The sequence below is a fragment of the Myotis lucifugus genome, unplaced genomic scaffold, assembly GCF_000147115.1.
Source record: "Myotis lucifugus unplaced genomic scaffold, Myoluc2.0 scaffold_167, whole genome shotgun sequence".
NCBI lineage: Eukaryota > Metazoa > Chordata > Mammalia > Chiroptera > Vespertilionidae > Myotis > Myotis lucifugus.
The window spans coordinates 1,429,709-1,456,378 of NW_005871215.1; the positions used below are offsets into that span (position 1 = coordinate 1,429,709).

The 26,670-nt window shown below is 50.1% G+C and overlaps 1 protein-coding gene across 1 annotated transcript in view; it reads right to left on the reverse strand.

Annotated features, from left to right (window-relative positions):
* Positions 1-1,751: 1,751 nt before the first annotated feature.
* The window catches only part of CCND2 (cyclin D2), a 26,025-nt gene continuing 1,106 nt past the window's right edge, over positions 1,752-26,670 (reverse strand). Inside the window, exons 2-5 of the mRNA XM_006096066.3 lie at positions 25,004-25,219; positions 22,389-22,548; positions 13,951-14,099; positions 1,752-7,094 (exon numbers count right to left, since the gene is read on the reverse strand). Of these exons, the coding sequence (XP_006096128.1) occupies positions 6,945-7,094; positions 13,951-14,099; positions 22,389-22,548; positions 25,004-25,219 (675 nt within the window). The 3' untranslated portion in view covers positions 1,752-6,944. The remainder of the gene's footprint in view (positions 7,095-13,950; positions 14,100-22,388; positions 22,549-25,003; positions 25,220-26,670) is intronic.

The following is a 26,670-nucleotide window of genomic DNA, read 5'->3' on the forward strand; positions in this document are numbered from 1 at the left end:
AAAGCACCCCTCCCACACTGGGGCATCACCTTACTCCGCGGGCATTAGCACTTGCGGTTGCACCTCTGTGCAGCCTCCTGGGCCTGGGTTTGGTCTCCTGTGGAACGTTGCCTAAGCCATGGGGCTTGGGTTTGGTTGTCGGTTTTTCCTTGAAGGCCCGATGTAGCCCTGCACACCCGCTTTGGCTATGGACGCTCAGCTCTCCTTTCTTTACCACTCTGAACCTTCCTGCCCAGCCACCAGCATTTTTGTACCATTGTTACCGCTGTAAGAGCAGGGGGCAGTCATCTGGGGTGATCTCCAGCTTTGAATATTGGCTTCATGACAGTATGTTGAGGCTATTACGAAGCCAAATGAAACATTGTGTTTTGGTGTCAGCTCTGTGTGCTGAATGAACGTTCCAGATCTCTGGGAAATCGTTAGAAACACAAACACACTCACTAGAGCACAAACAAAAGGTCTTGGGTTTCTAGGTCTTCATTCCATCCCTAATTTCCACTTTCAGAAGGGGCACTTTTGTTTCAAATTTGAGCTTTTCTAATTGTAAGATGAAACAGGTCTGACAGTGCGTAACGGGGCCAGTAGGTGTGTCACGAGCCCACTGTGGGGAGTGGAGCACATGCTTCGTCTGCTCTTCCCACCTTTAAACACCCACAGGCCTGAGTGGGAGACACCCTGTGTCTGGGTGGCATTTGGAAGGAGTGGCGTTTTAGTGTTACTAACTGACACAGCCCCAGTACTGCAGGGTAAGCTGATGGGGGAGGGGTGGGAGGTCATGCAGAGGGAATTCGGAAGGTGGGTGAGAGTGACAACCTGGGAAACACCCAGGGGGCCCAGCAGACTCCACTAGGCAGAAACCGAAGAAAAAAGTTATCCCTGCTTGTCTGCAAGAATAGTGATGTCAGTCGGGGATGGAGACAAAGGGGGATTTCTAGAGTCCTTGTAGGATTAAAAGTCCTATTCGGTGTGGTTACTTGAGACGAACAGGGACTGTCTTAATCTGGATGTAGCCAATGAGCAGCATGACTCTTACTGCAGACAGCTTTAGCCACGATTAAACTGGAAAACGGCCTTCAGTAACTGAGAGTGAGCCATAGAGAAAAGTTTTTATAGTAACATCAAAATGGCTATTAAGCCACTGCCTTTTGCATCACCCGTCACTCCTGGAAAGGAAGCCGATCTGAGCAGCTGAGGTCCTGGAGCTGCTGGGACCAGGGCCCGGCAAGTCACTTAGGTGTTGACTCTCCCACCCCTTCCCCAGGCTCTGCCTCGCCACCTCTCCACCAAGGGCAGCTGTGGCCCAGTCCTCGCGGGAGGGATGCAGAGGCCAGGAGTCAGATGAGAGCCAGGAATGCTGCAGGGGCAGGGCTCTCGGAGGCCCTCCAGAATGTGGAGATGGCACCTTCCAAGCCGTGAGATGCGCACTCACAGCCAAAAGGGAGTAGCTGGCAATAACTGGGGCCAGCATCTGAGGCCTTATCCTGGCAGCAGTTGCTTTCACACCTTATGAAGGTGGGCTGAAGCGTCTAGTTTATAAGATGGTAGCATGGGTGACCCAAAGGGGGAAGAAAGTCATCAATTACTTGCATTGCGATAGCCTGGATGCACCTGTAGGTTATCTTCCTGGTTAGGACTGGTATTTTACACCAATCCTAGCACTACCAGATGTTGCCAATAGGGCTTTGACACGAGAAAGATATATTCCTTTGTGGGAAGTTCTGGTCTATAAATAAGTCAAAGTGGCCAGAGAATTTAGGTCAAGGTGAGTTTATTGTCCACATATCATTACCTAATCGCATCCAAAACCATTTCCAAACCCATCTTTACGCTGGTCAGAATAACAGGTTATTATTTCTTAAAATCACTTAACACTGAACAGATAGGACCTCTTCAAAGGCAACTGACTATACCATGTCACCATCGTAGCCAATAAAACATTTTCCCAAACTTCCTAAAAACCTTTTTATACTGATCATGCTACTTTAGCACTTGCTAGCATCCCGACCAAATAAACACCCACACCTCTTATAGAGTATATTGTGAGAGAATTACATTGACTTGATATGGCATCACACTCGTTTAAAGCAAAAAAAAAAAAAATTATAATAATAATAAAAGAAGTCCAAGATGAGACACTGTAACTGAGAGAGAGAGATCTGAGGTACATGGTACAAGGGCAATGAACATAATGGAAAAAATCCAATGGCCCGGTGGTTTGCTGGGGATAAGAGTTGGCTAGCAATAAGAACTGAAACCCATGAACAACAAAACACCACCTTGCTTTTAAAGGACAGGCACCTGTTAAAATACATTGAATACTATAATGGCTACAATCAGTAAGGCACTTTTTCCCCCAACCTAGGCTGCAGGCAAAGGAATAAATGATGCGGCTACAGCGTGCATGGATACATTTGCTGATGGCTTCTTGAAACCTGAGCCAAGAATCAGGTCTGATAGCCCAGCCAAGTCTAAAGCAGAGGCACACAAATATAGGAGAATAGTTCTGAAAAATGTAGACTGAATGATGTTCTGGGTTTAGAGTCTAGAATCATGAGAAACCATGTGGCGTGAGGAAGTCATAAACATCCTCTCCAGTCTTCCTGCCCTATTTTGTACAAATGGACAATGGCATGAGCAGCTCTTGAAAACGGGTCCAAGCCCATAGCGGTGGAAGCCTGCACTCTCTATGGCTGGTTTGTTGGCTTAAGGGGACTTTACTGTCTCAGCATTGATTTCCCTTTTAAAGCTATTCTCAGGGTTGGACTGTCTCAAAGATAAACAAAGAGGAATCCTTTTGGCTTAGAAGCCAACTGGCTTACTCAGACTTCCTCCCATCCCCACCTTCCATTCCCACACTACCAGTGTCATCTCCTTGAACTAGAAAATCATTATTTACATGATATAAGGTGCGAGTCTACTTCTTCTCCCAGGCCTACCCGCTTTGGCCCACGGAGAGAGAATTCCCCTGCCCTCTTTGAGAAGTCATCCAATCCTGCCTACTGTCCTTATTAACCCCCGTCCCGGAGCCCCCAGGGCAGTGTGGAGAGGCCCTGAAGGGGCCAGACTGCAGGAAACCTGCGGCTCCCTCTGAGAGAAGCCCACCCTGCTAGCGAGGGAACAGGGAACGAGGCTGATGCAGTCAGAGCTGCTTCCTCCCCCAGCCTTGTCACTTAAGCCCCCCTGGCCTCCGAGCCGTGTGTGCCCCTGACAGGATGACAGAGGCAGAACAGAGCCTCTTGAACAAAGCGTGTAGACCGAGGAGGACCTGGCCGTCAGGCGTGGTGAGCCCTCAGCGGTCCTGGGGCAGTCCCAGCCCCGGCTCCTCTTAAGAGCAGCGGCTCCGAGGGGCTGTCCTCTGGGCACCGGGGACTCTCTGCTGGGGGATCTGTCCCCTGCTTCCACCTGCAGGCTTCGTGGCTGATATGAACCCGCATGGAATTAAATTATGCTTAGCATATATTTTTGGCATACGAGGATTTTCCCCACCTAGGATTTGGCCAAAACAGGGAAAGGAACAAAATTTGGCAAGCTTGGGGAACAACTGAGCCCCCACTGACGGAGAAAAACAAAAAGAGAGGAGGAAGTAAAGAAGAGATTTTGTTGTTGTTGTTGTTTAAAAGTAGAAAAAGATCAGAACAGGTTTGGAACCCCTTGAAGTAGGAAGTGAAAAATAAAAAATAAAACCACCAGCACTGAGCTTCTCTGAGACAAAATCTCCTACCAAGGAAACCAAGACCGAGGAGAGGGCGTCAGCCACTTAAACGAGTTCCCTCTTTTGTTTAAAGGAGGGGACCCGGCAGGAAAACCAGACAACCTAGCACCTTCCCCATCAGCAACCCCACACCTAGCACCTAGGCCCCGAGGACAGGAAGTAGAAAAGGCTAGCAGGCCCCAGGGGCATCTGGGCCTTCAGAGAAAGCGGGAAGTTAGAGGCTGCAGGGAGTCTGTTGGCCTGCTTCCTTCCCCGTCAGGTTCTTTCATTTGCTGCTGCTTCCGTCTGAGCTTACGGGCTGGTCACTGAGGAATAAGTTTGTACCTCATCTTGTCTTTAGGCTCCCAGACCCTCCAGAACTCTAGGACCACGCCTCTTCCCACGCTATGGGCTCCCCAGACCCCAGAGTGTCCTGTGCCACGTGGGCTCTTAATAAAAGACCGCCTGCACGGCTTTCCTCTCCAGAACTTCAGAATTCACCACCCACTACCCCACCAGAAACTCCCTAGAATACAGGGTGACGCTAACTCACCAAGTCCTGAGCCTCCTAAACACCCTGTGAGAATCTCACGCATCAGGACTCGCATCTCTGTGAGGAAGCAGCCTCCCCACCCCCCTCAGCTACCATCCAGTCATCATCTGACCTGTGTCCCCCATCACGCCAATTCAATGCGATCTAAACCTAAAAACATGCACTGCTGCTTAGCAGAGGACCTGGCCTTGCACAGCGCCGGCTGCCCCGTGGGAGACCATGGGGGGAGGAATCCCCACAAGACTGCGAGCTGCAGATTCAGACCTAGAAAAACCTCTGTGATCACCGTCACCTGGGGATGCCTGTGTCAGGGAAGGAGAGGGAGGGAAAGGTCCTTGCAAGAGGAGAGGACCCTAGTGATGAAAGCCCTGCTTTAGGAAGGCCTGTAAGACGAGGGTCTCCCAGCAGCCTGCTGAATTCTTTAGCCTGTCTCCTGATACCTAAGTGCAAAGCGTGACTTCCTCATCCCCTGCCTAAATGTCTGTGCGGAATGTCTGCGTGGGGGGAGGGGGAACCCCTTGGTTCAATTGTATTTTTTCCATCATGATGAGGAGACCAGAGTCAAAATGGAAGCCTGATGACCTTCCCCACTGAAGAGGTCCCGGGTGTGAGACCCTGGGCCAAACCCACCCGCTGCCCACAGCCTCCTCCCGCCTTCTTCTCTCCCCACACTCACGGGCTCCCAAGCAGAAACTGTATGGTTGTGAGGTATTATGAAAACAAAAATGTGAATTGTTTTCTGTTGTAGCTATTGATTTTTGACCAGTAAACCTGAGGTAAAGAATACTCTGTCTTTGAAGAATGTGATCAGAGAGAAAAAAAAAAATCCAAAAGGAAAAAAAAAACACCAACACCAACTGTGAATATGCTACCAGGAGAAAAACTATGGAAGGGATTTTCCAGTACAAAGAACTCATATAGCAACCATCTACTTCAGGTCTTGGAATTTAAGCAGTAAAATAATATATTATAAAAATGTTTATAAAATAGCAGCACACTGTGAAAAACATTACAGCTAGGTACTGTTAATGTGAATAAGGATGAATTAGCTTCTTAGCAGCGCAAAAAAAAGTAATAAAAAAAACTGAACATAATAAAATGAAAATAAGAGACCCTTACGTTTTTCTCCATCTTCAACCCTCATACTATGAAACAAGGCAGAATCTGTGTATAAAATAATTCTTCAAAGGAGCCCTGTTCTGATTTTTCCTTTTTGCTTAAAAAAAAAGGGCAAATATTTTAACAAATAGCTTCATTACCTGTCAATTATAATTGTGCAAAAAAAAAAAAAAGTTATTGCTCCAACCTCTTGGCTAACTGAATGTGTTTAAGATGTGGAGAGGAAAAAAATTCAAGTACACTGAACAACTTTGTAACTAATTAACAAAAAGTGTAAAAGGGAACAAAATGCCACACTGCTGTTCAGCTGTCTTTGCACCAGCAATAATTTTTCTTTCCATGTCCAAAGGGGAAGTATATAGGCGGGAATTAAGATCCTTACATGCATCAAAATGATAACAGATCTTTGTTTTTAGACTTTTCCGAGGAATGTTGTGATGGGAATGTCAGCGGAGAGGGTTGTCTCTTCAGTCCTAGTAGGGACACCAGAACTATGTACCAGAGAATGTCAGATACCAGAAGCCAATAGTACCAGGTGGGAGGGGGAGGGGCACTGGAGAAGAAGGGAGGAGTCTATTCAGTATAATTTGCATAAACCATCCCATCTATCCCTCTGGAACCATTTTTCAAAGTGCTTTTCGAATGGAATGGTTTATAACAACGCTAAAGTGTGGACCAGACATGCCAATCAGCACCAAAAATTAGTTTTCTCCTAATAAGGAATGCCAGGGTCACATTACTCTCTTTAGACGTTAAAAGATTCCATTCCAGATCCCACCCTTGGTCTCCATCTGCCTCTGTCTCATGTGAGGTTTGGTAATGGCCCAGAGCTACATTGCCCCTTTAGACAAAATATGGTGGTATATGCAATGAACCATGTTTGGAAGAAGAAGCAAGATGTCAAAAAACATAAACCCAGGTCCCAATCACCTGTGTCCAACTGGAAAGTAAAACATCTGTTTTAGGTAGCAGCTACTGTAGACAGCAAGAGTTCCTAACTAGAGATCCAGCAAGGCTCCTGACTTAGTCATAGGTGGTCAAGACCAAACGTGCTTCTACATCCAAAATGGTTCAGTCACTTTGAGAGATTGTTTCATCCTCCCTCCCCACTGTGTCCAACCTTGTTTCCAATTCCTTCTCGAGTTCATGGCTTAGCAATCTAGTGCCATAAAATGTATACGCAGTTCCTTGAAATTATCCTAGTAGGGGTGTATACGTGCTAGTTCATAACATGAAAAAAAAAGTCTCCTCTAATTTCTTCCCATAATGCAGGCGTACATTTTCTCTAGCTACTCTGCAGTTACCTGTAAGCATTTTACTATGACTTTTAACATAAACAAGCAATAACTGTTCGCATACACAAGGGATTCCCTTCTACTGTGCTTCAAATAGGCACCAAATGCTTTTAATTATTCCGGCTTTATAGGACCTTTTTCTCTCACTTCTAAAAGATCCTTCAATATGATCTAGGTGGGAGCAGAATTTTGTTTTTTTAATTTCACCCTAAAACATAACAAAACAACCAGAGAGAAGGAGAGAGCAGATTTGAACATATCTCTCCCTTGCGGCCCGACTGACATCTCACAGGTCAATATCACGCACGTCTGTAGGGGTGCTGGCTTGGTCCACCACTTCCTCCTCTTCCTTGGATCCATCGCCCTGCTCCTGAAACTGCTGCAGGTTGCTGATCAGCACCTCCTCAATCTGCTCCTGGCAGGCTTTGAGGCAATCCTAGGAGGAGAATGGTCCAGACCAGAGAACTGTTAGCAACATTAACAGGGCATAGAGCATTTGATAAAGAAAATACACACACACACATACACACACACACACACAGTTCAAGCCGCCTATCATTCCATACTAGTTTTTCGGTAGAAATAAGTATAAGGAGATGTGTTTTTGAAGTGCCACGGAACCTCATTACTCCCAGTCCATGTTTTGCCGTCACCTGGGAGCGTGTTAGAAGTGCAGAATCTCAGGTGGTTCATGTGCATAGGAGAATCTGAGAAGCTCTGGCCTAGATGATGAGCCACGGATGGGCACGCAGTGTCCGGTAGTAATCTAAGGGCCATAAGACACTTCCTGCTGGGGGAAGTTGGAGGTGATGGAGAACAGGGGCGGACAGTGCTATAGGAGACAAGGGGTCAGAGAAGGATGGGCTGGACTGCACCGGCTCTCACTACGCCGTGAAAGTGCTTAAAAACAAAAATCCTGTTTCTCTGCTTATTTACCATTCCCTTAACTCTCAGAAAAATACAATACAGAATGCTTACCAAATTCTGGACACTTTGTGCTGTCCAATTTGGGTAAAAGCAAAAATTTGCAGGATTGCTCTGATATTAGTGTATATTGGCAGGGAAAATTCCAAGTGTCTGCCTCAAGGCAGAAGCCTCTGTCAGCTGGCCGATGGGGAATGCAATGGCAAGTCACGGTGTCACTAGGGAGAGACTATGGCTCCTCCTAACAAGCAGGGCGTGAGCTGAACAACTTGCTCAGTGGGTATCCCAACCTCTGTCCTCTGCAAGGCTGCTTTTCTGCACCCTCTTCAGCAGCATGCACATACGGGAAATACGCTCACTTGAATGTGGGGCAGAGGGACAGACAGAAGCTCTGAGCCATTACATTTAAAAAGGAGTTCCTGTTCGGTGTCAGCAATGAGACCTCACTCAGCTGAGAATCCCCTTCCTGAGACAGAGCTGACTCCTGCACATTAACGCCCTGGGTTGGCATGTAGGGCCCTCCTTGGGCTTCCCAGGAGCATGTGAATCTCCTGTGAGCTGGTGGAGAGTGGAGAGGAGTGGTGGAGCCATTGCCTGCAACCAGTACGCCAACTGCTCAAAGCCCCCTTCCTGCCCGAGGAGCACCTAGCTCCCCAGGCCGCAGCGCAGGGCCGTGCGGGGGCTCAGGGCGCAGGCAGTGACCCGAGGAGAGGCGCCTGCCTCCAGTCCAGCAGGGCTGCTTGTGCTAGGAGGTCACGCCGAGGGAAGGAAATAGAAGGGGAGGCCAGTTGACGAGCCTGAAGGGGGAAGGAGGCCAGGCTGGGAAGAGTGGGATAAAGTATTTCCAAAGGGCAGAATTAGACGACCACATACATAGGTAATTACAGAACCTGCGAATTTGGGGATCCAAAGGACTTTTGGACATTAAACAGCAAAATGCTCTCATTTTACAGTTAGACCCTAAAGCCTGGCCTGTCCCCCAGTTACTGGCTAAAAGCTAAGACTGGGCTTCAGAAGATAAGCCTCCAGTTTCAGAACTCCTTCCCCTATGCTCCTCGTTTTCTTCCCAGCTCCAAGTAGAGACTTACAGGCCCGAGAGTCTCCAAGCAAAGGAGATCTAGCCCGAGCGGCACCCCCAGTGGAAGGTAAAGTGTAGCGCCGGTGACCTCCGCTTCCGACAGCCTCCGCAAGCACCGGCATTGTGGTTCGATGCCCGAAATTAAGCTGATTCAACGGGGAGCCATAATGCTCGTCTGTCAGCGTGGACAGGTGGCAGTCCACAGCGCCGGAGGTCGGGAAAGCCTCCAACTCCCATGATGCCGGCCCCTCCTGGCCCACGCCCCCAGCCTCGGCGCCCTGACAGCGTGTTTGTGACCTCCAGCTCGTCGCACGGGCCTCCACTTCCTCCGCTGGCTGGCTTCAGCCCCGCGCCCTGCACCCTCCTCTGCCTCCATGAATGGGCCCACGGAACTCCTACCATTAGCCCTCAGTGTAACTGCATCACTCCATTGTCGCCACACACGCACTGCACTCAACGGGGGACAAAGGGCTGAATGAGCCCCAGGCCCTCGCCAACTCAGGCAGAGACAACTTAGGAAACTGCCTCATTCTTCCTCTCTTCACAGGCTGTTTGGAGTATTTCCTTGCATCCCAATGAGGCTCACAGCAAAAATAAGGCAAGAGAGGGAAGCCTCAACCTCCAATTCTATCCCCCACCTCCTACCCCAGCTTCCTTCCGAGCACCTCTTCACGTGGGTCTTGTGAGATTGGACTTAGGTAAGGTGCTGGGAGGCCCAGGAGGACCAACACAATGCCAGGGACCCTGTGAATAATGCTGTCAAAACAGACTTCTTTCACTTCGCTGCTACCTTTTTAAATAGCTGACTGACCATCAGGGTCATGACATGCCAGGATGACCCTAAAGAAGGGACATCTCGGAACCTTCTCCGGGCGGTATTTTAGAATGTGACAGAGTTTGGATGCAACCTAAGGAGAAGAGGATAAATGTAATGGCCAGATCACCAGAGTCTATGTCCTGATAAATATCTTCCAATAACTTCACAACATCATCATGGCCTGCCGGTCTCAATTCTACTTTTTCATTAGCGAATTAGTGCACTTGTGTCGCGTGAAAATGAAGCGACTCGCTCTAAGACAAGGTCAGGTAAGACTTTCTGAGGACCCTGGCATATAATGGATGCTGAGAAACAGAAAGCTTTTGAAAAGAGACCAGAGGATTAGAAACACACTTGAGACGCATGTGCCCAGCCTTTGTCCTCTGTTCCTTCCTTCCTCCTCCCCTCGTCTTCAGCATCACCCCGCAATGACTCTGCCAGGGGCTCCGGAGAAAGAGCTGAGTAAAAGCTGGATCTTGTTCAAGAGGTTCTATAGACAAGTGAGCAGTGAGATCAACGCTGGCACAGGGCATGAGCAGGGTGCCCAGGGGACGGAAGAGGCACCCTGATCCTGCCTGGAGAAGCAGGGAAGGGCTCTCGGGGAACCAGGACAGCCCCTCCCGCCTCTCAAACTTACCCTTGGCAACAGAACCCGGTACAGGTTCCCCCAAAAGCCAGCACTGCCTCCCTGGCTGGTGTCTGTTTTTAGCAACACTTATGAGGGGAAGGAAAAAGTACTTAAAATATACCACCCTCTGAGACTTTTATTCCCTGTAAAACTGTCAGGCTTCTCACTCAGCTTTCTGTTTGGAATGAAGCGTTCCGGTTTATTTTGGCAACCAGAGGGAGCAACAAAGACCAACTTTCTCAGAACCGCATGGGTCCCTCCTATCAAAGCTTTCTGCTGCCGGCCAGGGAGCCAGAGGAGCTTGTCCGGCTGTCTCCAACCAATCAAGGGGACCCCCTTTTCAGCAGTTTGATCCCTGACAATCCCTGCACAGTGGACATTGTAAGCTTCAAGAGACCACAAATAACAAGGTGCACAGGGCAGCCTCAGCCTGCGGGGACTCCAGGGTAAGATGTTGGCTCCTCCCAATGCCCACTCAGTGCCGAGAGCCGGGGGGCACATGCAGTCCTGTGTGCCTGACTTCCCTGTGGGAGAGCTCACAAAAACCTTTGGGCATTTCGGTGTGGCCCAAGGACACTGTATGTATGTGCATGTGTACATGTATGTTTTATGTGACAAGATATGGGTAACATAAAATTGACCATCTTAATCATGTTTAAGTATGCAGTGGCTTTAAGTACATTCAGTTTGTTGTGCTGCCATCACCACCCGCCATCTCTAGAACTTTTTCATGAGCCCACACTGAAACACCATAACCAACTAAATAGTTACTCCCCATTCCCTCCACTCCCTAGGCCCTGGTACCCTCTAGTCCAGTGGTTCTCAACCTTCTGGCCCTTTAAATACAGTTCCTCATGTTGTGACCCAACCATAAAATTATTTTCGTTGCTACTTCATAACTGTAATGTTGCTACTGTTAAGAATCGTAATGTAAATATCTGATATGCAGGATGGTCTTAGGCGACCCCTGTGAAAGGGTCGTTCGACCGCCAAAGGGGTCGCGACCCACAGGTTAAGAACCGCTGCTCTAGTCCACTTTCTATCTCTATGAACTTGACTATTCTAGGTATCTCATAGAAGTAGAATTGTAAAATATTTGTCTTTTTGTGTCTGGTTTATTTCACTTAGCATGTTTTCAAGGCTCATCCATGTTGTAGCATGTGTCAGAAGTCATTTATCTTTAGGGCTGAATAATATTCCCCTGCATGTACATACCACAGTTTATTTCTCCATTCCAATGACATTTTCAGTCATCAGAGTTACTCTGCTGGGAGGCCTGCATTTGACGTGAGGCCTGGTGAGCACCTTCATCTGACTTGATTTCCTATTGCATTTATAGCTCCTAGCACAGGATTTATCATTCATTTGTGACCTGCATTGGCGAGGGTTTACCTACCTTCCTCGTGATTCTCCACACCGCTGCTAAGTTCCTTGAAGGAAGGAACCTCATCTTTTATTTTCCATGCACGACCCACACCCCCAACTTCTACCTCGGTGCCTTGGGTCTATTCTTTGCCCACAATGCAAGGGCCTGGGACAAATGGGCCTTCAGTAAACACTTCCACAGGTGACGGAGAGTAGGTGCTTGGATGAAATACACCACTTCTCAACCCAAGAAATGGTAACAGAGCTCAGGAAGCAAAACTCACCTCCCTCCAAGAGCCGGTGCATTCTAAACTCTAGTCCTTATATTTTCCTTCACTCTGTGCGTCAGCTCTTCAGAGAACGCAGGCTGACGGGTGGGAGGAGACGTAGCACTTGGAAGTTAGGCACACAGACAGCCTGGCCCGATGGTGCTCAAGCCTTTCCACTAAGGCCTTTCCTAGCAAGAGTGTGAGCAAGCCCTCTGGGGACGAGGGGTAAGCTTGAAACTTACTGAGGTCTCAAACCGTCACCCGAAAAGTGGTATAATTGTAGATTCTGCTAAGGTTCTGCTTGGTTTTTAATATTAAAATGTTAACCCCAGGCCTTGTGAGAAGGAGGCATGTCCGCACTTCTCGGGTTCAATAGCTGGGATTTATGGAACTCTGAGGGAGTCTGTATCCATTTAACCCAGTCTGACAGCTGACTTGAATGGACTGACTACATCGTATCTGAAAGGGCAAGCAGTTTCTCCAGCATGAAATGAGACTGGTTTGCAGTCTTGAAAAGCAAAGCAGCCTGAGAGCCTTGGTGGGACCCCAGAAATGACCTCTATCCATTTGAAACCAGTAAGGGGTGATAAAGAGAGAGATGGGAGAAGGTTAGAGACCCACCAGTGGGGCAATCAGCCAACTGGAGCAGGCCGATAAGTACCTGAGCGATGTTACAATGCCCGGGGGGTCAAACTCTTGTCACTGACATTTTTGTTTCTGGGGGTCAAAGGAAGGGCTTGTCTTAAGCTGGTTGGGAGTCCTTGTTGAAAGGCAGCCTTAATAGGAGGCATTACTCAGAAAAGGGAGGAAGTGAGTCATTTCTATAAATGCTAAGTCCTGTCTCTAGAGGATTCAAAAAGCATTCCTCACCTGGGGCTGCCCTGGAGGGGTCGTTTCCATCTATATTTTGGAAACCATGTTTCAGAAGCCTATGCTTTGGAGCCAGCATTTTAAAAGCGTGTCTAAGAACTGTTTCAGAGGAGGCCGGGGTTGGTTCTATCGCACCGTCAACACCTCCCTGCATCATTTCCTGGAGATGGTCATGAGCGGCAAGGCAAAAGATAGGTGGGTGGGTGAGGAAGCCAGCAAGCGGCAGGTTTAACCTTCTGCTCAGGGTCCCCAGTGAAGGCACAGGCCACAGGCCTGTCAACCACTTCTCCCTTAACTCAATATATTCCCACGGCACAACATTCAATATATTCCCCCGAACACCCAGAGGGGCCATCATAAAGTCCCCGGCATTCCTGAGCCTCTCCATGGTGACTCACAAGGGCCTCAGAGCTAACACCCGCCCCAGTTGCCTTTAAACCAAAGGTCTTTTTCAAACAAAAAGATCCCAGGGCTGCAGCAAGGGTGGAGAGCAAAGTTCCCAGGCCACATCAGAGCTCCCAGGTTCTAATCCCAGCCCTGCCATTGCCCTCCCCCCGGGGCTGGCTACCCCCACCCCCTCTGTGCCTTCCTGATCTCTCAGAACCCCCTGGCTCAGACCTTCTGAGGACTGCAATCTTCTACCAGCTGACTAGGAGGCTCACTTAACCCTGGTCTGTCTCAAAACCTTCTTGTAAGGAGCTTCAAATTCTGACAACCAGAATTACAGCCCCTGGGCCTTCCACAGGGCGCAGCGTGGAAAAATCCACGTCTAATAATAGTTCCTTCCGTTGGTGTGGCCCTTTATTCTCCTCAAAGTGCCTTATAATCTATTACCACATTGAACAAAAGGGAAGTGAGAGGCAGGGGAGGTGGAGGGGGTTGCCAAGGCCGACACCACTCTCACGGTGGGGACCTCTTGCATGGCCACTCCCTCCAGGACAGCAGGTCCGTGCTCTGGTCCTCCCTTCTCTGTGCCTTCCAGCCCTGGCGTGAGCAGACACCAAAGCTCGACCCAAGGGGGAGGAGGCAAGCTGACGGGTATATAAATGGGAAGGAAGCGAGTTCACATCCACTGGGAAGCCCATGCCATACAGCCAAATTAGTACCCAGCCTGCCCTCCCCCTTGCACCTGCCTGCTAAGGGCTTTTCTCTGTTTCAAGGCTTTGGAAACCTTCAGGGGAGGCCTTCCCTGCTGGATTTTGTACGTCCTTGGTTGTTGATCTTAGAAAACAGAAACCAACAACAAGAGTACCTGACACATCATCATCGAACCAGCTGTCTCTTTCCCTGAGCCCAGAAAGGAGGGGTCTGGTCTTAACCGAGAAGGTGGCTGCCACCTACCACATCGGTGTTGGTGATCTTGGCCAGCATCTCCACCAGGGCATCCGCGGTGAGCGAGCTCACTTCCTCATCCTGCTGCAGCCCGCAGACGGCAGCTCCCACACTTCCAGTCGCAATCATCGATGGCGGGTACATGGCGAACTTAAAGTCTGTGAAACGAGGCAGAAGGTCAGGGCACAGGCAGGAAGAGGTCCAGGAGCTCCCCAGCCTGAAGATACTCAGAAACAGACCCCAACCACCCTACAGACTCTCAACCTGTAAGGTTGGGTGGGGGGTGTAGGGGGAAGACATGGGTTGCACTTCAACTTGAACCTTCAAAAACAGTTCAACCTTGTGTTTCCCTTTCTTCCTCTACAATGCACAATTACAACCGTCCACGGAAGCACTTTTTAAAATATATATATATATATATATTATTGATTTTTTACAGAGAGGAAGGGAGAGAGATAGAGAGCCAGAAACATCGATGAGAGAGAAACATCAATCAGCTGCCTCCTGCACCCCCCCCACCGGGGATGTGCCCGCAACCAAGGCACATGCCCTTGACCGGAATCGAACCTGGGACCCTAGAGTCCGCAGACCGACGCTCTATCCACTGAGCCAAATCAGCCAGGGCCACGGAAGCACTTTTATCAGTGACCCCACTGTCCAGCGCCAAGTCAGTGGTGTTCCTGGAAACACTGCTGCTCACTGAACCATGCTCAGACCGCCCTCCCAGCTCGGCCAACCCCAGGACGCAGCACGCCTGGCCATCTGACGGTCTGTCTGGCTTTCTTTCCTTAGCCCTCTCACTATTTCCACCTCTTGAGGGACATCTATGATGATGATCTGCCCAAAGCCTGCTGTCCACTAGCTCCTCCAGAGCCATCTCCACCCCCATGGACACTAACAAAGCCAACCTCCCTGCCGCCTGCTCTGCTGTAGGTCTCGTCCCCAGGGGGTCACAGGAGGGCTTCTCTGCCCAATAACCTCATTAGCTTCCCCCTGTGGCATTCATAATGCAGAGGAGTAAGCCAGCCCGTGGCCCTGGGCCCACGAAAGCCTGGGTGGGAGCATCTGGCAGGGAAGGGCAGGAAGATATCCTTGGGCTCTCCTTCCTCCATTCAGTTCTCAGAACAAGAAGCACACCTCACACTTGCCTATCTCTGTTGTCCCTCTGTGAGCAAAACCAACTCCTATTTTTAGCAAATGAACTTCTAGAAGCCAGGAGGTACATATAGGTGGTCCTGGGTGCAGCAGGCACTAGTTACCCAGGACTCTATCTCTCTCTTGTTTTGTTAGGAAAACACACTGAGGGAAGTCCTGGGGACACTGTCCCCTCTCCCCAGAACTGGGGAGCATCGTGTGCATGAACACAGCTGCCTCTCAACAGGTCAGCGTAGCACAGGCTGGGCCTAGCACCCCCATGGTGAGGAGCTGCTGGTAACCAGGCTGGCCACTGCTCCATGCCACCCTCTTTGGCAGCAGACCAGCGTCCTCTAGAGCCAGGAGCAGCTGCCCAGCTCGCCTGCTTAGTCAGACAGGAGGTGGCGTTAGCACTGAGAAGCCTGGTCCAGGCGATGGGATCTTGAACAAGTCACTTCCTCCCTTAATGGAATCCCATTAAGATCAGCGTTTTTTCTAACCTCCAGTTGCAGTTCATTAATGGGTCATGAAATTCATCAGTGGGGCATGACCAGCATTTTTAGTTGTTTAATGGAACAGAAGAGGATAGAAAGTATCAGAAGCAGTGCATGTAGTAAGAGTAAAGACCATTTTGAGAAACTTTTGTATCAGTTTGATGTCTTTATGTGTCTCCAGAGTTGTGTTATATAGTCTATTTCTCCCTTCAAGGTTTAGGTCAAAAAGTTTAAAGACCTCAGGCTAGCTAATCTCCCAGATGCCCTCCAGCTCTAATTTGCTTTTACTCAAATCTGAAATAAGAGACTCGCCCTGGGTGGGTGGCTCAGTTGGTTGGAGCGTCGTCCCATACACCAAAGGTTGTGGGTTCGATTCTCGGTCAGAGCACATACCTAGGTTGTGGTTCAATCACCGTATGTGTGGGAGGTGACCGATGCTTCTTTCACAATGTTTCTCTCTCTCTAGAAATCAATTAAAAACATAGCCTCAGGTGAGGGCTAAAAAAAAACAAAACAAAAAACAAACTCCCTAGGGAAAAGTTCCCTAGAACAACTCCCTAGGAAAAAAGCAAGGGAGAGACAGCAGAATATAGCACGGCTTCCATCAGCCAGCAGTCAGAAGGCATCTCATCCCGCATGGCATCAGGTGCGGCCCCAGCACCACCTCAGGGACACCCCCTCTGCTGGTAGGGGAACAGCAGCGAGAAAAACGCTAGAATGAAACATCTGAAGGGTCATGAACTTGCACTATGGCATCAGGTGCGGCCCTAGGACCACCTCAGGGACACCCCCTCTGCTGGTAGGGGAACAGCAGCGAGAAAAACACTAGAATGAAACATCTGAAGGGCCATGAACTTGCACTAGCTCTAGTCAGCCAACCCTCCCCCTCCACCCCAATCCATGGAACATTCTACCCAACCCATTTAGCCATTCCTAAAAACCTTAAAACTTTGGCTATGTGATCGGATTGAGAAATGCCCATGATATCACTTGGGGGTGGGGAGAGGACAGAAAAACATGCATAGGTACTAATTTTACAACCTTTCATCAATATGTAAATACATACACACACACACATAAGTATGAACTAGGAGCGTACATAGAAAATGTATACAAATTTTACTACCATTTGGTTAGGGAAATAAATTTTTGTAAATTTTCTTTTAGTATTATTTTACTTTAGCAAATAAAACCAAGTAAAACTCTCTCAGAAATCTCTAAGTCTCTTGGTAAAAAATTCCAAGAAGCTGTATCTGGGTGCAGAAGGCACATTCAGGGTAAGGTTCTCTTTCCACCCTCGCTGCCCACGGAAAGGTGAGATGTTTGTGACTTCCGGAGACTCCTCCTTCTCCTGAAGTATAATGAGAAGCAATGAACTGGCCAGTGATCCATTCTGATGGATGTGAAACACAGTCAGATGGTACAGCCTGGTGCGTTCCCAATGACTGGTGTACACATGGGTAACTTCTAAAGAAACTTCTCAAAGAAAGAGGTACTTAAGTGGATAGAAGCCTTGGAGACACTTAGGAGGACTCTCCAAGGAGATGGGTAGGATTTGGACAGTAGGGCCAAGAAGCTCCAAGAACTGGAAGGCGGAATGCATGGAGGCTGATGTCCCACCACCTATAGCTCTGTGAAAATGGGCAAGTTACCTGACCTCTCTGAGCCTATTTTCTCACCTGCAAATAAGGATAATTATATCCACCTCATAGGGTCGTTCTGAGGATTAACTAAAATAATCCATGCAAAAGCACAGTGCCTGGCTCATGGTAAGGAATCTGTCAGCTGTCACCACCACCATCACTGTCATCACCACCACTGTTCTTACCCCTGGAAACTTGTGTGGGATTGTGATGGGCAGTTCTGACAGCTGGAATCTGCTCAGCAGAGGTGAGGAGAAAGGTACCCAGCATCCCTGGTCCGCAGGCAGATGCTGAGTGAGAGCAGGCCAAGCATGCCAAGGATGGGAGGGAAGAGGCTCTGTGCGACCTGGAGAATCTTTCCCTGTAAGTTGTGGGTGTGTCCCAGAAATGACCTCATCAAGTCCCCAAAGCCTCCTGATGGTTTGTCAGGAGCTGGAGAAACTGAGGTCCCACAGCAGAACCGAAAGAGGTCACAAGCACACAAGGAAGACATAAGGTGGCAACTCTCCTCCTAGGCCCTAGGGCACTCCGGATTCATTCAGGGTGGTTCACCCAGAGCCAAGGAGCTAGAAGCCTCTGGCACAGCCTCCCCTCTCCTGGTGAGGTGGTGGGGGCCAGGGGCAGACCTGAGGGGAACCTGGGTGCACACAGGCAGCTCTGCTGCTGTCTGCTTGCTCGCCCATGTGGTAGGGATAGTGAAGAATTAATAACAGTGTACAATTCATCTACTTTGAAACATTTCCTTTACCGGTGAATCAATGAAGTCTTGAGAGGTTAAGTGACTTGTCTGATGTCTAATGCTAGGCCTGGGGTTAAGATCAAGACTTTTGGACTCCGGACCCAGTGCTCTCTCTATATAACTTACCAGAAGGTGACTAGTCCTCAAGATCACCTCCGACATCCCACTAAGGAATACAGGGTCCTCCTTCCTAGCAGAGGTGGAAGGAAAGCCCAGAAGAAAGAGCCCTGGCTCAAGGGTCAAAGAGATGGGTGCCAGTCCCAGCCATGGCCCGGGCGTGCTGTGTGACCTGCACAAGCCACCCAAGGACACCACTGGACCTCCTCGGCCCTGCTGGGATCCTTCGTCTGAGCAAGGGCAGTGAGAGGTGCTCGTGTTTGTCAGGTTGGTATTTGTACTTCTTGGTAAGATTACACCGAAGAAAGAGTTATGAGCTAAACAGGTTTATAGGCACTGATTCCATGGCCTCGTGGGTAATTTTAGTGCAGATGGTTTTGGCTCTGGTGACCAAGGCCTTGAAGTACAAGAGAAACTGCTTTACTCTTGCTCACCACTAGGGGGCAAGAGACCTTTGAACTGCAGCAATCGAGAAACAGAAATAACCCAACCAGGCCTTTTCCTCTCTCCCCCTCCTCCAACCTGCAGTCAGGTGGGAGTTTAAAAGGCCAATGAATGACGTTGGTAGCACACACCTCACCTGCCACGCCCAGAGAGGTTCAGCACACCCTGTCCTTGTGGGGCAGGACTGCCATGGCAAGCTAATGCCAACTTCACGCCTAAGGCCTCGGTGGGAGGAACAGGGGAGGAAGGCTGGAGAATGGTGAGCAGCCTGCCCCTCATTCATCTGACAGCCAGATGGGAAGTGAGATGTCACACTGCCTGTCCCCACAGCGCACTTACAGAACTGAGACTCTGGGTTCTTCCCGGTTCAACTGGCCGCTTCCCCTCAGCCTCATGACCTTTCAGCTGTGGAGGCAGCTAGAGACTCACAGCTGGAAAGGTGGTTTCAATTCTTCCTTCTGGGCAACCATGAAGGTAAACCTCCCCTTTCTGGGTCAGAGGCCAAGTCATTGGTCCTCTCCGGGCCTCCACTGCCCCTGGTGACACAAAGTCATGAGACACCCTTTTGGTAAAGCCAGGAGGGCTGGGCGGGCACATGGCTCTCACCATCACTTGGGCTCAGGCCTTGGGGCCTTCCTGTGCATGGCACCGATAGCTAAGTAGAGCATCTTGAGGTGGGGCTCCCACGCTCGGGGATGTGGGGCGCCATGGAGAGGGAGGTTAAGCACCTCCTCCCCCACTGCCACCCCCACTTCAAACTCAATGCCACTGTCTTGCAGGGTCTACTGGAATCTTCCGCTAAGCATGGTTTCAGGTGTCAAGAATCTCCCAACACAGGAGTGCAAGCCCGAGTCATCTGAAATGGGCTACTCTCCTTGTTTGCAGGCCTGGGGGTTCTGAGGCATGGTTCTGCCTCCCTAGGGTCAGAGCTCTAGGAAAGGGAGTACCTGGAGTGAGTAGTTATGACTTCGGCCTCATCCTCACCCCAGTGCCGCCACGGAGCAGGTCGGCTGGGAGAGGAATACCAGGCAGTTCGAGGCAATCTCTTCCCGAAGCCATTGGGGCTGAGCAGGGAAGGGAGGAGGGCACCTCTCCGTCCTGCCACCATCTTACCCTTCAGGCCTGAAAAGGAAGGCTGACTTTCCGCTCCCCTTCTCGCGGCCCCTCGGTGCTCTCCGCTCTCTCTTCCCCTTTCACACACACATACGCTCTCCAGACTGCACACCCTGCCAGCTCTTTCACAACCAGCTTTCCCCATGAACGCGCTGGCTACCAGCTCCTCCGGACCCCCGCGGGCCTCCGGGCCTTGGCCGCAGGTGCTTCTTCAGCTCCACGACCGAAGACCCAGGACTGGGGGGAGGGAATGAGATGTGATGTGGAAGCGAAAGGCTGGAGGGGCTCCTACCTGAAGACTGGAGGGCCACCTACCTGTGGTTCCCCGTTCCCCTGGGCCTGCTACTTACCAGACAGTCCTAGGCACTCACCCATCTGTCAGTCTGGCCCCAGAATGTGGAATCTCATCTAATTAGAGGGTGTTTTTCTACAAGAAAGGCAGCCCTTCGCTTTTATTCTGTCTGTGCCACCACGTAAACCTGCACACAGTGGGTTCCTGTAGGGCTCAGTCCTGCATACCACTCCAGGGCAGACCAGGGAAGGAGACAGGAACATCCTTTCTCCACCCAGGACACTTCTGAGAACCTCCCTCTGCTCTGACCGTCCACAATGGAGGCTTAGTACTGAGCATGTGGCTTTTCATTGGTGAGAGGTGTTCTTTCTCCTCTCTGTCCCCAGATCCTGCCCAAAACCAGCTCAAAGTTCCCAAAGGCAGTCTTCAGAACTTCCTCTGCCTCCCCTCAGACCTCTGTCCTCAGTCCCTGAATCCCAGGCTCCCTACTCTGGCCCCAGAGTTGGCAGCCACCCCGAGGATCTGGGTAAGAAGGCCAGGAGTGGGGGATGGAATCCCCAATTTTAGAGAATGGGCCTTGGCAGAATCTGGGGATCTGCCCATGCCTGGGTTATTCCACTCACCAGCCCTGCCCCAACCAGCAATCAGAGAGGAGAAATGAGCGGAGAGACCCCAAAAGGTCTGTCAGTCAAGAGACAAGGTCAAAGCAGAACTCTGGCTATCAACAGCTGGGCAACGGGGGAGCTAAGGGTCGCAGTCAGCTATCCTAGGGCCATAGAAAAAGGACTGCTCCCCCCCACACACAGTGAATCCTGACAAGGGAGCGGAAAGAAACAACCAGGCCTGGGAGACAAAGTGACAAGTCAATGAGGCCTGACCTCTAGGGCCCAGGCCAGACAGCAGAAGGGAGGAAGCAAAAGAATGGCTACTGTCTGAAAGCAGCAAGAACCCAGGGGGCTCTGAAGAATGGCCCCCACGGCTGCAGGAAGGGCGGCTGACTCTCCCACAAAGGGGCACAGGGCACTCACACACCAGGAGGCCTGGTCCGGACCTGGAAGGGAAGGACCATAGAAAACCAGTGAAAGGAACCCTGAGCCCTGAAATCAAATGTGGGTGGCATGGGCACGGGGGTCCCCCCGGGACTGGACGAGGGCAGCTAGAGAAGCAACCACACCCATCTCAGCTGGAGCAGCGAACAGTGGAGACGGTGGCATTTTCAGTGCCGTGGCACGGTGTCCTACACATTCCTTGGTTTACAAATCACTTCCCTGCATATCCTCTTTCTGATTCTCACTTTTCTAACCACCCTGAAAAGGCTGTGGAATCATGTATCCATAGGCGTGTTTTGCACAGGAAGAAGCTGAGGTTCAGAGAGGGTAAGCAGCCTGCCAAGGTCTCCTCAATGGTAAGTGGCAAAGCCTGACCTTTTGACTGTGAACATGAAGCATATACACTATTGCATATTATAAGATCATCTGTACCCACTTACTAATAACATGTAGTAAGATTTTCAAACGTTAACCCCCTGGAGTCCCACCTCTACAATTCATACTACTCTTGGCAAACTTGAGCTAAACTCCCCTCCCGGCAAAACATCTTTACCTAACATTTCTGAATGTGAAAATACAAACTCTGGAAACCTTTCCCCTGCACGATGGAAGTTCCAGGCTCTCTCTCACCCACAGCCCCTACAGGGAAGAAAATGGTAGAGGCTGGCCTAGGTTCCGTTTAACGAGACAGTATCAAACCACACTGCCTGTAGTTTATTAGGAACATGCAAAGCAAATGGGGCAAGCACTATGTATCCATTGTGGGACTAACGTAACGGGTGGAAAGATTTGAACATGAAAAGGCCAGTGGAGGCTGCTGTATTAAGTCTGCAACTGAAGTCAAAACAGCAGCACATGGAGGACATCGGAACCCAGCGCAGAAAGTGAGTCCTTGCTGAAGGCCAACCAGGTCCACTCCCCCACCCGGCAAGGGAACAGCAAGGAGGCAACCAATGCCCTCCAGTAAAAAGAATTCCTTTGGCCTCCCCACCACTTATCAGTGCAGGCAGTGTATTTATCTCGACAGTGTTCCTTTCACCTGTATTTGCTCCCACCCCCAAATTTCCTCTTGGGCTTATCTCCAAGCCATCCTTTTCCTCAAAAGATTAAAGATTTAAGCACAACCAGAGAACAGTATATGTAGTCTTCAAAGAGCACTTTAGACATCATAAAGAATATTTTAACAGGCACTATTTTTTTTCCTTACCACACCTGTCCTCATAAACCATTTACGAGTTCAGTAGAGAAAGAGAATATGGCAGCTCACATAAAGGAGAAACAGCCCAGGAATGAAACCTTGGACTCTAGATTACTTGAGACCCCCCTCCCCCCAAACCCCAAACCCAGTCTGCCTCCCCTTGACCACTCCCCAAAGGGCTAACAGGGCTTTTCAGCACCCCACCACCCCCAGCCTGCTCCTACCGGTGGCACACAGAGCAATGAAGGTCTGGGCATGCTTGCGGATCAGAGGCAACTTCTCATTGTCCTGGGGCAGCCTGCGCAGGATGGGCTCGATGAAGTCATGAGGAGTGACCGCGGCCAGGTTCCACTTCAACTTCCCCAGCACCACCAGCTCCCACTCCTGGTGGAGAAGGGAGGAGAGTATAAAGCCCACAGCCGACCTGGTGTTGCTGGGGCTGGGGGTTGGGGTCCAGACAGTTTTAATGATGCTCATTAGGACGCTGCTAGATTGTAAGGCTTCCCATTTGTCAAAGTGCTCCTCAAGCTTTGAAGTTGCTGAAGGCTCTTCTTATGCTTCAAATGTCAGGCTCCACTGAAAATAATGAGAGCCCAGGTAGCGCTGCCAAGATTCTACTTTCTTCTATTTCTTTTCCCCTCCAGCTCCCACCCCCACCCCACTGACTTCCATGCAATGCTATTGCCTGCCCACCCAGAACGCTGAACCTACAGTAAGAAGCTGCCAAGGTCATTGTGGCCCTTTGGTAGTAATTTATTGTATATGTCTCCATCACTGAAGTCTTTTTAATCCTCGCGGAAAAATGATGCACACAGATAAAGCTCAAAATAAGGTTCCTTGGCCCAAATCCTTGGCAACCAATTAGCTTGCTTGTAGTTAGTGCCAAAAATTGCCATTTTTCTCTCTGCTAAAACTTTCCCCTCAACACATAATGCAGAAATCTTGGGGCAATGGTACACAGCCAGAGCACCCTTTCATAGGTCTTTGCCATCAAAACTGAAGGACCAAGGTGGTCATTAGCAACACCACCTGGGAGGTGATTCAGGGTCAGGTGAAGGTGCTTGTCCAAGGTCACATAATCTCTTAGTGCAAATGCTGAGGGGGGACAATACAACCTTGTCTCTTTTAGGCCTTTCGCCAGCGCCTACCTAGCAAAAAGCCTTGCTTTTCTCCCTTATTGAGATACCTCTGGGGAATTGCGTTCAAAGGGAAACAAGCCAAAAAGAACACTTTAAAAATGTGTAGTTGGAGGGCAAATGGGCCTATCAATTGATCATCTTCAGGAGCACCCAGTCTGTCATGTACCCTGCTCTCCCGGTCCTGAGAACGCTGAGCGGACTCCCTTCCATCTGCCAGGCAGCAACCCGAGCCAGCCCTGCTTTCGCAGCGCTGACTGCCCGTGGGCCTGGGCTCACTCCCTTCCCGGACGCAGCTTTCTCAGATGTAAAGTGCAAGGACTCCTCAAGACCCCAACTTCTGGGATCAAGAGATGAGGAATGGAAAAGGCATACTTGTTTGGAGCAATATAAATTAGCCTGGCTGGTCCTGGAAAAATTGGGGTGTCCTAAAGAACACCTCAGTCTACCATCATGTTGAAACAAATGAACCGTATGCAAGATTATTGTTCCTGGCCACCCTTGAGAAAAACAAACTGGTTGCCAATTCGAACAATTTTTTTTTTCTTTACAAACTGTGAAGAGTATTGGGGTAGAACAAAATCCCTGATAAGACTACTAAACAACCCGTGTCTTCTGAGATGTCTTGAAATTCCAGCCCTTCCTTCTCACAGGGGAATGTGAGTATAAATCTCTCCTCTTGTACCATTATTAAAGGAAGCAGATCTCCCAGAAGAAAGCACCTTTCTGGGCCTCTCGGACCAACCCAGAAGCAGCTGAAATCTGGCAGCGGTTCAAAGGTGAAGTCATTCAGGCCCCTCTACATTCTCGGCAATTCCTCCCCCACCCTTGCACATGTCTGCCACTAGATGGCAGCACAGCTCCAGAAAGGAAGGCCTCTCACAAAGAGCTCAGTCCTAGCAGCCAGTCAGCTCTGTGGACTTTGTGCAGGCCTTGCCAGTAAGGGAAAGGGCGGTAGGAGGGGGCCCTTTTTCTGAACAGTGAAGAGAAAGGTGTGCGGACAGACACTGAAGGTGGACGGCGCTACCATTCCACTGCTGCAACATGGACGTTTTAAGTGTGAAGCTGCAGGGAAAAAAAGTTAGATTAAGTGGGAAAAGGGTTTGCTGGTCGAAAACCAGTGAAGATAGGACCCATGTGGTTGTAGAGGTCACAGCCCCACTGGAGGCAGGAGCTCACGTCTGAGATTCCTCCAATGGGGGCCACATTTTGACTTTGCTCAAAAGTCAGTGAACTCATATTTATTGAACAGCTACTATGTGCAGGTATCTTGAGACTTTATAAGCTACAGAGGCACTACCTTTGAACTTGAAGTTCTTAGGGGACACACCACCACACATTCCAATCATGCAGACACATTCCTATCATGTGCGCAGCCAGACTATTTTCTCAGAATTCAGTGATTGAATTTTATTGAAATATTATCATGGTGTTCCCTACACACACACACACACACACACACACACACCTGCAAATGAATCTCACCAATACAAATCTCCATGAAGACCTTATCTGTCGATGTAGCCTCAGTAGCTCGTGGGAAGACACACAAAAAATCTTATTAAAAGAAATATCTCCTGTGAGTGTGCACATTCCAGTGGTGGGTAATTCTGCATCCTAAGAATTTATTTGGAGACCAGGAGAGCGCTAGGAGAGAGCTGGGAGTGGGGCACGAAGGGAGGGAGAAAGGGGACAGTCGTTACCAGCAGTTCCTGGGGCTTGATGGAGTTGTCGGTATAAATGCACAACTTTTCTGCCGTCAGCGGGATGGTCTCTTTGAGCTTGGAGGCCAGGAACATGCAAACAGCACCCAGGAGCTGAAGGTGGGTCTTAGGAGTCGGAACCCCAGCCAAGAAGCGGTCCAGGTAATTCATGGCCAAAGGGAAGACCTCCTCCTCGCACTTCTGCTCCTCACAGACCTACAATGCGGAAAAGAGTTGGAGGGAGGGGGGGAGAAAATATCAGGAAAAGAGAAAGAAAAAAGGAAGAAAAAGCGTAATTTATAAATTACAAAAAATCTTTAATTTTTTGTGGATGGGGGAGGGGAGTAGAATGTGATAAGAATAAAAATGAGGAAACTGGGGTAAATCTAAATAGCCCATCCGTGCTGGGGGATTCTCCAGAAACCTTAAAAAAAAAAAAAAAACAAAACCAAAAAATTGGCGAAACCAAAGATCCAAAACGGGGGGTGGGGGGTGGGGGGAGGCAAAGAAATTCGCAGCGGCCGCCCGCAGCTTCACGCCGCTCCCTTTGGCTGTTCACTTCTTCCCTCACTAACTCACTCACTCTCTTTTTTGGATTTCGTCATCTTTTCAAAAAATCAATAAAAATATTCTGGAGGCTCCGGGGGTCTTCTTCTTGGTCTCATCCGGACCCCCAGACTCTACTCTATCATTCCCGACAATTGGAAAAATTGTCCCGGGGGGTCCCCGCGGTCCAGGCGCCGCTATTGGGGGGGTGGGTGGGGAGAGGTGGGGAAGGGAGGGGGAGGGCAGCGAGGAGGAAGAGCGCCGCAGCCGAGGCGGCAGGAGTCGGAGCAAGGGGGGGACGGTTTCAAAAAATAATTAAAAATCGAGGAAATATCCTAGAAAAGCCCTTTTGGCGTGAAAACCCCAAAGAGGATCCAGGCTTCCCAAAACGGAGGTTTCGGGTGCCGGAAAGGTCCGTTTCTCGATCCCTGGGGCTTTGGATCCCGAGGGGAAACTTGGAGGGGTGAGAGCCGCGGCGGGAGTGTCCGGCTGCGGCCCACAAGGGCAGAAACTGGGGGACGTGGTGAGGAGCTGGGGGAACGAGAGGCCCCGGGAGCCGCCGGAGAGGCACGGGGACTCCGATCTCCTCTTTAGGGGTGCCCCCATATCCCCCCTGCACACACCTCCTCCCCCCTTCCCACCCCACCCAAATCTCCGCACCGAGGAAACTGGAAAGCCAAACTGTAAGTAACCGCTGTGAAATGGGGGCTGGGGGAGAGGGCACCAGGAGAAGTGGTGTGGCCGCGATAACGGGGTGCGAGGGGGAGCGGGCGACGTTTTCCAGCCTTTCCAACCCGAGTTTTGCAAAGCAACATGGCGAAACCACGGCAGGTCCAGAGCTGTGCATACGTGGGCACACGGCTTGCTCTCGGCAAAGATTTGGAGCAAGGGTAAAGAAATGGTTCTTTTGGTCTCCCCTAAAACACACGTTTCTTCAGTGTGACTTCCGGGGCTCCTAAATTCCCCGTCCCTCTCCTCCGTCCTCCTCCCCTCCCCCTCCCCCCGGGAGTGCCAACGCGGAGTCGCGACCACATGCGGGGACTCGGGGGCTAGGGCGAATTTGCTCTAGCCTTGGGGGGGCTGCTTTTTAAAACTTCTAAGTCCCGGATTTCATCGGCCTA